Here is a 12,303-nt window from a genome sequence, read left to right on the forward strand (position 1 = left end):
TTTCTTCTGGAACACTGAATACCATTTACCCCCAAAGCAGGTGCAGTTAACAATCAAAGCAGGCCACAGAGTCACAGCAGTGGAGAATTCAGTCTGCTACATGAACACGAGGCTTGGTCCAGCAGCAGCAGCAGCCCAATTCAGTATCTAAAAGGTCATACGAGGTCTAGTCCTGTGCTCCAGCAAAGAATACCTGAGACACTGGATAGTCGTGGCAAACAGACCAAAACTGGTTCTCCTGGAAGTGAAGTTGTTACCCTGCAACAGTTTTTAGAAGAAAGCAACAAAAGTACCTCAAGCGAGGTTAGTTAAAAAAATATTTTATGCCATCTATGGGCACAGAATTATAAGTTAGCTCATAGTGAGTAGAATTGCTTTAAAACTGTGGAGATACTTGTTACACCTGCATTTAGAAGCATTGGCTATACCCTGATAAACAGTACTTGCTGCGTCATGCACAAAGTCATTTGGAATTTCACAGTTCAACCCTCTCCACGTTACTGAATTAGGTAAGAAAGTTGATCTCTACCACAAAAAATTGCCCTGTATATTCCTGGGTGATGCACTTATCAGAGCTCAGATGAAAGCAGTAGGTTTGAAACAGGTTTGCTTTTCTTCTTCCAGTTCAGCACGTCTTCAGTAAGCAGCTGTTGTCAGATCTGTCTTGTATCAACAGGAAGGAAGATGCTTTAATTTATTACCTCGGGACAGAATCTCGTCTGCTTGTTGCACCTCTTTTTTTTTAACTCTGTTGAACAAAAAACCCTGACCTTGGAGCTCACTGAAATTTGAGAGAAATAAAGCAAGGAGAATATTGCTCTAAATCAGTGAAAGATTGTTAGAAGCCCCAAATCACCTTGCCTCTGCTAGGATTTGAATTTCTTGAGTTAAGTAGATCAGTCTGAAGCCTTGCTCTAGGATTATGCGAGTCAGTTACATTGTGATTAGGAGTTAAGGAGCAGACTCTGTCTATTGTTAATGATATAAATTAAACTGAAAAATACACATCTGCAGCTAAATTTATTGGGGTAGTCTGTGACTTGAATCTGAACTGTTTCTGGATTTTTTTGTTAGTTACTTAAACTGACCTTTTACCTGTGTGCTCTCTTATAAGGATTTTTGGTTTTTCAGGCACTAGACAACACTGTTCCAACAACAGAAATGAAAGAAACCACCCGAGTCATAAAGTCTACTTCACTGTTGTTAATGTATAACAGAATTACTTTCATAGCATCACAGAATCATTCAGGCTGGAAGGGTCTTCAGGAGGTTTCTTCCCAACCATTTGACAGGGCATTTCCTTGATATTCTTTGCTTAATTCTTTTCCAAATTACCTCCTTTATGGTTTTGAAAGAGACTGAAGTTTTTTTCCACTGACTCTCTGAACAGTATTCACCTAAACTTTTTCTCTAGCTCTTAAGTCTTTTCTCCAAAAAGAGAAATTTGATAGCTGTCTGGCCCAAATCTAGTCGCCAAGGGTGTACAAAGGTTATATGTATTACTTTCTGAGATTTTTGTCTTTGAGTATATAGAGTATTTAAGCTTTCAGCCCCAGGTGATCAGTATAAGTTAAAATAATAGTCCATATGAAATTGCTTAGGGAGTATTGATAAGTGATGGTAGAAGGCGAGTGAGAAGTTGAATTTGAAGTTTTGATCATCTGATTTGCAGTGTTAATCAGTCTTACAGTAACTAATTCCAGATAGTTATAATGTGTCTGACATCTGGTTTACTAAGTACTTGCTTTTAGGCTGCACAGAAAATTATTGGGTATGTAGTAGAGATGTTTACTACTGCTTTTAGATATGAGAAATTAAAAAAAATACAATTTAGAATTTTGCTTCATGTTTTTCCACAAAGATTGCTTAATACAAGGTCAGAATTAAAATTTATAAATTTCTAAGATGTTTCCTACTTTTTACAGATAAAATCTGCAAGTGAAGAGAATCTTCTAGATGAAGTCATGAGAAGCTTATCTGAGTCTGCAGAGCTGACAGGAAGAGAGAAGCTGAGAAAGCCATCTGCTGGCTGTGGTATTGTGAGATCCTTAAGTGTAAAAAACACAATTGATTTCTCAGATGGACGATCCATTAAACCAGAACAACTGGTAAAGCCCAGCATTCGTAAAACTGAAGATACCTACTTTACTAGCTCTCCAATAAAATTTACATCAGGAGCTACAGGGAAGACCAAATCAGTTAAAGACAAGATACAAACAACTGTATCACAGCGACAATCAAGAGATTGCAATCCTTATGCTACCTTACCTCGTGCAAGCAGCGTGATTTCTACGGCAGAAGGAACTACTCGAAGGACGAGCATTCATGATTTTTTGTCTAAGGACAGTAGGCAACCTGTGTCAATTGATCCAGCACCATCCACTGCTGACAGAAGTGTTCCATCAGCCTCTAGTGAGTACTCAGCACCCCAGTTATCCTCTAATTTTTTCCACTGTGTGGCTTACAGAGTAGATTGTGTTCCACAAAGTGATACAGTTAAACCATGTCATTTAGGATGTAACTCTGGGCCTAAGACTTCAAGGATGGAAAGGTCAAATTTCCAGGAGAGAACTTTGCTAAGTACCAGCGTGTTCAATGATAAAGTCAGTATATCTGGCAACAACAGTACAGGCTCATTTACTGTGGCTCAGCCATTTTTATCCCTTAACACTGAATTAGTTAGTAATATAAGTGGATTGTCTCCAAGATCTATATCAAAAACTACTGATCAGGCAAATTTGTCAGCATTTAGATCTGTTCAGAAAAACCAAGAACAGCCTTCTGCTAATCAGAAATCTAATTGTGGTGACTCGCAGTCAGTTCTAGCCAGTGAATTTGTTCCTACCACGAGTGAGGCTGAATCCCCACTGCTGGTTTCTGAAGATACAAAAACTGTGTGGTACGAGTATGGTTGTGTATGATAAGGAAGATGTATTATTAAATACATATGTAGCCTAATATGACACACAAGTGTTCTTCTTGGTGTCCACTGGACTTAAAGAAAGTTCACTACAATGAAAAAAGCTATTTTGTATTAGGTCTCTGGGTTGTTTTCTAAGAGCAATGACACAGAGCTCAGTTGTGTACTCCAGCATGTTTTGAATGTAAAATTGTACTCTCACCAAAGTTTGCATGAAACATTAATTGCACTGTATATATTTTGCATGCCTTTAAAAGTCTATAATACAAGCTATATTTTTGTCAACACATTTCAGTTTTTTTCCCTGTACATTAATGAATGCATGTTAAACCAGTCGCATGCTGCATTGCCAAAACCGACAAAGTGAAAAAAAAACACTTTCAGGTACAAAGACAGTACTTTTCAGTTGCACTCATGCTCTCAGATGTATCAGTAACACATTGATGTGTTTGGAGTAAAAATATTTTTCCCCTCCTTTTCCAAAAACAAGATACTAGTGAAAAGAAGCATTTAGAGATTTCAGCATTTTACCCTTTTAATTTATGCCACATCTTGGCATAAATGCACTTTGCACAAGGAACAAGTTATAGCCTAATAATTCAGTGCCTCTAGCTTGCACAATAACTATGAATTACTTTTCATGCTTACTAAAATATATGGACCGTAGTAAATACAAAGAGCATTCATAATCCTAAACATAACTGATAATTCTTATAAAGAGGTAATAAATAGTCACATGATATGCAGCACTTGTAATGAAAAAATGACCCTTTCCACCTTTTCCCTTTTGTATGCTTTGTCTTTCCATGTCTGGTGTACAAATGTGGTGATGTGTACAGATTAATTAGGAGTCAAATAAGAGGTTCATGAGACTCCTTGTAAAGTATGGTAATAAAAACCTGTATTGATTATGGTGGAAGTTCATTTTTTCTTCCTAATAGGATTAACACTAACATAATAGAAAACAAGATGTGTAACAAAATAACAGAAAAACTGTTAAATTAACACAAATAAATGAAAAAATAAGTTTTCTTGCAAAATTATAGGAATGCTTAAGCCAGTAACTCAATAAATCCCAAGTGACCAGCTAAAGAGAAATGTTGAAAATTACTTAATATGCCACTATCTTTGCAATTGCTTGAAACTTCTTAAGGGTAAATATCAGCAGTTTAAAATTATATTATACTTAAGCTATAGTTACATGAGGCTTTAGGCATTAGCACTTTTTTATAAGAGGAAATAGTTACAGTTACAGTAGGCCAAAACTACATATGCTAGAAAAAGCTGGAATGAAAATATATCTCGAGGAAAAATATTTAAAATGGCAAATTCTGAAAATCATGAATGCCATATTCTGATTCTTATTTTGCCAGCAGTTTTGTGGCAGTCATGGTACAACTGTGTGGGTTGATCTTCAGTTCCTTAGTGTTTAACTAGGGAGGGGCAGAAATGCAGCAAATGCACAGTTCCTCACGGAAAAGCAGCAGCAATCCCATCTGTTAGCCTAGGAAATGGTCTCCATTTCATATGGGAGAACTATTATTAAAATGCAGAGATGTCCCTTTGCAGACTCTCAGCTATACATTTCAAGGTGGGGAAAAGGAGCAAAGGGAGAAGAATGGATGTTTCTAAAGACATTCTTTGGAGTGTAAAATTACTGTGCCAAAATATAAAGCAACCATTCTAATTCCCATGGCTGCAGGCATCTGCTATTGCTGTGCTGATATGTTTTCCATGTCTTCACTGTTTTTCATGGAAGGGTGTTATGTGTTGCTCTATTCCCTTTAGAGTTGTCTTGGCATTAAAAAACCAAGCCCCAAATTCGAAATATAATCTGAATTTCATGTGCATTTACTCTCATGCAACAAGATTGGTATTCTGATCTTGGGTCATGTCATTTTACTTCATTTCCTTTCATCTGCAGATGTGTTTGAATTAAAGTTGAACATTACTGTGATGTGAGGTGATGTGTGCATAATACATTTTTCAAGTTATTTAAGGAATTACAGAGAAAATCTTCTTAGCTCTGAGAATACTTAGTATAGCCTCGTGCTGTGCTCCCAGTATCTGTATTTTTCTTAACTGATTGCAAGCCTGTGTCATGCAGTGAGACTGGTTGTTATGAGCAGAACAAGGTTTAGAGCTAGATGTACTTACTATCTTCTGTTGAGATGAGCTCCTATTGTTGGAGAAATGGGTTAAGTTTTCAGGCATGCTATTATCTCATTTGCCAGCCTTCTCTTGCATAGGTCCTTAGGCTGTCACAGACACAAAAAAATCCCAGTATTGTCTGCAGATGTGTTTATTACAAGCTCTCCAGCATGGCACTGAACTTGGATTGTAATTGTGATTTAAAGAGAAATTGTAAAGGTTACCCCCAGAGATTGAATTTAAAGGTCGCTATCAAGGCAACAAAATATATTTGTTCCAGCCACTGCTCATGGGACACTTCAGTTTGCACCATTTCATTTCACAACACTGTTTTCACACACCAAAAAAATCTGATTTGAGTGAATATTTATGACTGATATTTAATACCTTTTTTGGACCATGTTTTACCTTACTCCATAGGGGGAGGCATTTTCTCTCTTAACCAAAAGGAGCTTCAGAATAACTTAGTGTCAGTGTCTTTGAACACTAGTGTCTCATCCTCTGCAGGATCTCTTGAGTGACCCAGTCCAGATCAAGCTACTATTTTGCATTGTTTTATAAATTTATAATGAATTGCATTTCAGTTCTGAGGATAATAACTTTTTGTGCTCCTATTTTTGTCCCATTGACTTCATGTGCAGCAGCGAAAGGATGCTGCTAGAGACTTTCTGATGTCTCTGAAAAACAAATGGTCAACACTTGTTTGTTACATATGAAATAAAAATGTTATCCTGTACAGGAGAATTATATTTGCTCCACATTTTGGTCTTTACACTTCAGCAGTAACATAATGGATGTCACTTTCAGTCTATGCTCAACTCATAGAAGAATCAGTGAAATTCCTTTCAGACCTAGTCCCTCCTGCTTCTGGACCATTCCCATGCCAACAGTTAACATACAGTTCATTTGCTCATTCCTTGGTCCCTGATGTCTTTAAAAATTATAAGTTAGGAATTTGCATGTCAATTATAAACACTCAATTTGTGGCTGCTGGCCAAAAAAGGTTTTGTTGTTCAGACTGAGTAATTTGCTTGCAGTTACAGGTTTGCTTGATGCTTTGCTTTAAGTGGCTAGTAAATTAAGATGCTGCATTTTGCATGTTCAGGCTGCTGCATGCGAAGATTATTTTCTGTTTTACAGAATTGAATGTGAATATTTCTGTCAATGTGTAGCAGGTAAAAAATGCAAAGATGAGTTATGGTCTCTGCTAGGTACAGTCAGCTGTGTTTACATCTGATGATTTTTTTTTTCCTTTTCATACAGTAAGAAACTTAGGGTTAGTGTAAGTTAAGTATATCTGTGGCTTTGAAAATAATGCCTGATTATTCTAAATGCTAAGCTGAATTTTAATGAGTGTAGTTGAGTAGTCATTTCCAGTGAGTTTCTTCTATCCCTCTCCTCTGTCTTTTCCTCTAAAACAAAAAAGTGTTTATATGTGCCTTTTGCTTTACTAATAAGTAGAATATATTTTAATGCATGAGGGATTGTTTTCATGTCCTGATAAACACAATGAATAACATGAAATGCTTTTCTCTGCAGATGTGGAAGCTATCCCAGAAAGCAGAAATTCAAAAAGCAGGTCTAGGGAGCAACAAAGCTCCTAATTCTATAACCCACTACATGAGATGTGGGCCAAGTGGTGAGTTTCCTGCCCAAAATGTAAATGAGATTAATTTCATTTACAACAAACTAACAGCATTACATATAAGAACAAGTGCACATTGCATTAACCAGATGTAAATACTGCTTGCTTAACTGGCTTCTATCTTGCTTATTGGTTAAGCCAGAACAGGTTGGTTTTCAGCAATAATTTTCTTGTGTAAGCAGAGAGCTTCATCTCATTAAGCCTTTTACCTGTAAATATTCTTATTTTTCAAATCTCTTGGAGAAGAAAGCTCAAAGCAATCACACTTAAGAATTAATATTGAAGTCAGTTCTTAGAAAGGGACAGAAAAACCTCAAAGCACAGTGTAATAAAACATATGAAATATTCTAAACTACAAGCAAATGACCTTTATATAAAGCTTGTCTTTGGCATTCTGTCCTTCTCTTGACTTCATTAAAACATCTTTGATGCATGCTATTAGTGCTGTTAGTTCTGTTAGTGACTTACCTCTGTATTTTTTACTTTCACACTTTAAGCTTTTCTTATGTTCTTTTCTCTTTCTACCTTTCAACTGAACACAGAGAGAAAAGTGTCCTTCAGTATCTCAGTTGAAGCCTTTATATCTGAAGTAACAAGAGAGCGACTGTAGGAATCATTAATAAAAATTAAGGGAATTTTTTACATCCTTCGTGACTAGAGCAGGCAAGAAATAAAAACCTACCTACCTTCCTTCCTTGAATCAAGGAGCTCTACTGGAGTCTACTGCCGAAAATTTTTTAGATGGTCTTAGGAATTATTGCACATTGCACTGTTAAGATCTACTGAATAAAGGACAGTTCTCATCTCCCTAAGGACCAAGAATTGTAAGGTCTCAAGAATTACTCCAGGAAAAAAAAACAACAAAAAACAACAAAAAAACAACAAACTTCTTTCATTTTATGTTTATGAAATTAGCCACTGATTTGCTTAAGCTTCTGCTAATAATTAGCCAAAAAAAAACCCATAACTAGCAGTTTATATTTACTTCTGTAAATCGAAAATATAAATGCTGTAGTATTTTGTTGAACTTGACTGTATATACAGATACAAAAACCTCACAGCTTTCTGGCACTTCACTGCCTTATTTGGTTAGCATAATCTGCATGAAATTACTCTTAAAAACTTTATGCTGATTTTTGTTGCATACTGCAAGAGAAGAATTTGTTTACATACATGAAAAAAGTTCCATAACTAACAAAAAAAAAAAAGGGGGAGTCATGGGATAATTGTGTTGCATAGAAATTGTTTGTCATTTTGTGTTTTTCACATTCCGAAGTTACTCTTCATATATATGTTCAGATGTTTCTGACAGGAAGTTGTCAGGTATGCTTTTTCTGTAACTTTTATTTTAACATAAGACTGTTTTCAACAAATGGCATTTCCAGGATAAGACTGTCTGATGATGTTTGTGTGTTGACTGTTTTTTTTTAATTGTTTGTCTTTTGACATGAGCTGATTGTGGCTTAGGAGGTTTCTTAATGGCAAAAAGAAATGTAAATAATATCATAAGCATTTTACAGTCAGTTCTACTTAAAGTTATCTTTTATTGGTAAGACATTTTGTTCATTATTGATTTATATTAAAGTCAACAAATGTTATTGGTACATGCAGTGGTTGCATAAATCTGTTGTCTTGAAAGCATTTGCAGAGAGCTCATATGAAGTGTACATGAACTTAAAAGCAGATCCAGGACGAGTGATCGTAACTATATTTTATTACAAATCCATTAGCACATTCCTCTTCATGTTCTAAGAGTGTAGGTAACCCTCACTTGCTGCTCCTCTGTATTCACCTAATTCAAGGTGAGGGTGACCTGTTTGTAGAGGTGGGGTTGCAGACTACCTGTAAATGGCTCATGCATGACAGAGCCACTACAGCTTCAGCACCTTGCTAACAGCTTGTTTCTTGGGGCTTATGGGTGTTTTCATTTATAATCCTTCAAGCCAGACAGTTGTAATGGAATCATTTTTCACTGGAAAAAGAATGCAGTTCAGCAGATTCAGAAGGATACCAGCAAGTTGTGGTTTGGTTTTGGTTTGGTTTTTTTTCCTGAAATTTTGTTAAAAGGGGGGAAAAAGAGGAAAGTTAAATAAGCTTTAGAAAGGGAAATAATGTTCTTGGGTTTTTTTCCTTAAAGTGACTTCTTTCTGAAATAGTTTTTGTGATGTAAAATGTGCTAAAATATCTAGATCTAAACCAAATATTTTGGTTTTACAGTATAAACACTTTGTTCAGTCTGGGATGTTTTCAAAGAGAATTTAAATGTTTTTCTTGGGTTTTTTTTCTTACATGGAAATAGGACAAATTTTGCAGCTTTCCACCATATAGTATTCCTCTTCATCCTCTGAAGACATTTCTGGTATTTCATTAAGGTAATTGTTTTATTATGATTACCAGCTCACACTGGCAGTTTCTCCCCAAATACCCAGGTGAAACAGACAGACGTGGTCCAGGAGAAAAGTACTCTTAGCAATAAAACTCTGGTGCCAAGCCTTGTTTCTGCGCCGTTGTGGTACTGCAATATAAGCAGAGTCCTGAAGACTGAAGGAAAAATTTCCTTTAATGAATTTCATAGGTGAAGACAGAAAATCTGGAATGCCGGTAGCCCTTACTAAAGGCATAGCTGTTATGAAAAAGGATTGAAATACAACAAATATTAGGAAACTCAGATTCTGAAGTTCATTTCAGGGTCTAATTGTGATTGTATCCTCCTAGCTCTCTGACAACAGAGGACTAATGCATTTCAAACTGTTAAACCCTAACCCTTCAGTAATGTCACTGTTCTAAGAATATGTGTGTCTTGAATGAACAGATTTCAACTGTAGTGCCAAATGCTGTTTGTATTCACAGCACCTCAGCAGCTGTGTGTGTTGAGGTAGATTCTCCAAGACTCTGGGAATTAGGCAGGAGCAGCACATTGCCATGGCTGTGTGGCACCTGCTTCTCTGCCAGGAGCATTGCTGGGCACACATAACCTGCTCTTATCACACCTGGCTGGGTAGTTTTTGTCACACAGACTTCTCTGGCATTTAATTTATTAGCTCAGCTCTTGTATTAAATTTTCTGTATTCATTAAGTTGTCCAAGATCACCCGTGACAACTTCAGCACTTGCTTTTTGCATATTATTATGCATTCTGGAGGCATCTGTGCAGTCACAGCCAGGGTTATTATTTAACTGATGAAGTGTATTGGAAATGAACCCCTCTCATTCAAAAACCAAGGCAAAATTTCCATGTTAGAAAGAATCAGCAGGAGTTTGGGGGCAGACCCTGTCTTACTGGGGTATAGTCCAGCAGAGGTCAGGTCTGTGTGCTCATATCCATCTGTGCCATCATAAACCGGGGTTGACCCACTTTGTCTGCATCACTGCAGAGGACAGAGTGGGATTTGGGGATGTATGTGCCAAATCAGCCAGGAGCAGCATGAGGGATACCTTTGCATTAATGAGATCAGAATCTGCTTCTCCCAGCACCTTCTTCTGCAAAGAGGTTTCAGAGCAGAATAGCAGTCGGGTTGTCTCTGCTCTGATGATTTTGAAATTATTTTTCCTTTATTAATAATTCTAGTCCGTGCCCTTAAAAGAAAATAAAAATGTACATTTCATTTGGGAGCCACTTTCATTTTCTGAAACACTACCTTCCAGGGGAAGAACCCAGCAGCTGTTGGGACACCTACAACAAGAGAGTACACACACAGCTTTTTACTGCAAGAGTTGCCAAATCAGCCACTGCTTGTTTGAGATAAAAAAGCAGCTGTAGTGCTAGACAGTGTATAATTTTTATTTACTTTTCTGATGGTCTGTTGAGGATTTAGTAGCATTTCCAATATGTATTATTTCTAAACTTTTTCCAAGACATGATGCAGCCTCAACAAAGGAGCTCATGTATGATTTTTAGAGGTAGATTATAATGTATATGTAAATAATGCTTTGATATTAATACAACTGCCTTAAAGGAATGTACCTAGGTGTGAAACAAAACTTTAAAAGCTGTTATTTAAAACTGTAATTTCCTTTACATACTGATTTTTTTAAATGTTTGCCATTGTATACATTTATTAATGATGTTATTAAAATGCCAAACCAAATAATTTTAATTCTTACTTTGTGTGTAAATTTATACACACTTTTTCTGGAAACTGGTGTTCCTGAAAGGATGTTGGTGTTCAGTGAGAACGTTGTGGTCAGTTGGTGATGTGTTCAGTATTTCTGCCAGAAGAAAACCCATAAAATGGTAGCAGAATTCTTCTGGACAGCGTGTAATTTTTGTGTTGTTAATTTGTGTAGACCAGTGTAGATTTAATTATATACTTTTTTGATATTATTTTTTAAAAAATACAATTTCACAAGTAAACACAATTATATCAGTATAGATTTGCCAAATGTAGTATTTGAAGCTTTGATTTCTACCTTGGTCATTATTTTTGCTGTGACAAGTGAGGACAGAAGTAGTTAACTTTTAGGCAGTACAGATTTTAAGATATCTGAAGCGTAGTAAACTGCTGTTGTGCACATGTCTTTAAAACATTTTTTCACATTTAAAGCTTTCTGAAGAAAATTGCCAACTCTTTTTTTTTTTTTTTTTTTAATTGATAAAAGTATTTTGGGGTACCACAAAGAAGAAAACTTGAGGGGAGGGAAAGTGAGTGCAGGCAGAGGGTTAAGATAAATTTTACTTTTTAAGACTCATAAGACTTTTTTGTTACTATCTAGCCAATATAGTAACAGCTTTCAATGTGGAGTTCATTAATCAACCCAGTATTCCCAATACCAAATGTTCCTTTCAGACATTTATTTAACAACAAATGTGAAATCATGCTTATCTGGACACCCATCTAGTGACCTCCCATATATGTCATGATGGATGGGACTGTTTTATGTCTTTCTAAGGTGGAGAGCAGAATTTAAACTGCTGTCATTCAGTTCACATCTCTGAGAACAGGAGCCAAATCCTTCAGAAATGAAGGAACCATGGTAGGGATGTTTGTGAAGTATCTTTCCTTGCCCTAAACGATGCTTTCCTTACTGTTATGGGCCTTCTGTACAATTAAAGATTTCACTTTCTTACACGGAAACCTAACAATCTAACACGTAAGTATTTCTGATGTTCTCAGCTCAGAGAACTATTTTGGCCATTTTGAATGAAACTTGCGACAAATTGATGGATTTTTGCCTTGTGGGGTTGTGTTTTTAAGTGTTTCCCTTTCTCACTGCTAGTATTGCATCCTGTAGCATGACACAGTAGCAAGTGGGCATCTAAGATTGCCAGTCCTCTTATGTGGGATTTTTTATGCTTCTGTATTCTTCTCTTCTGTTTCACCTTGCATTGACACTGGTTCTCACCTTCAGACATTATTTGTGCATGACATTTTCATTCAGCTGTGTTCAAAAGCCCTTTTCCAGCCATCTTCAGGTTTTGTCTCTCACTGCTCCTGTCTCTGGGTTTTGTGTGGGTACTTGTTGCCCCACTGTGCTTACTCTTCATGGCCATACATAGCTGTGTCATCTGGGAACTGCCAGAAGACACTGTATTTCCCAAGGGGAGGATACTGTGAAAGAGAAAATGCAACTAAAAATATCAACAATCA

General features: G+C 36.5%; 1 protein-coding gene across 1 annotated transcript in view; it reads left to right on the forward strand.

The window, feature by feature from the left end:
* Positions 1-7,487, forward strand: part of CCDC88A (coiled-coil domain containing 88A) — a 71,791-nt gene extending 64,304 nt beyond the window's left edge. Inside the window, 4 exon segments of the mRNA XM_008493244.2 lie at positions 38-303; positions 1,926-2,412; positions 6,611-6,710; positions 7,259-7,487. Of these exon segments, the coding sequence (XP_008491466.2) occupies positions 38-303; positions 1,926-2,412; positions 6,611-6,675 (818 nt within the window). The 3' untranslated portion in view covers positions 6,676-6,710; positions 7,259-7,487.
* Positions 7,488-12,303: the final 4,816 nt, after the last annotated feature.

The sequence above is a fragment of the Calypte anna genome, chromosome 3 (assembly GCF_003957555.1).
Source record: "Calypte anna isolate BGI_N300 chromosome 3, bCalAnn1_v1.p, whole genome shotgun sequence".
NCBI lineage: Eukaryota > Metazoa > Chordata > Aves > Apodiformes > Trochilidae > Calypte > Calypte anna.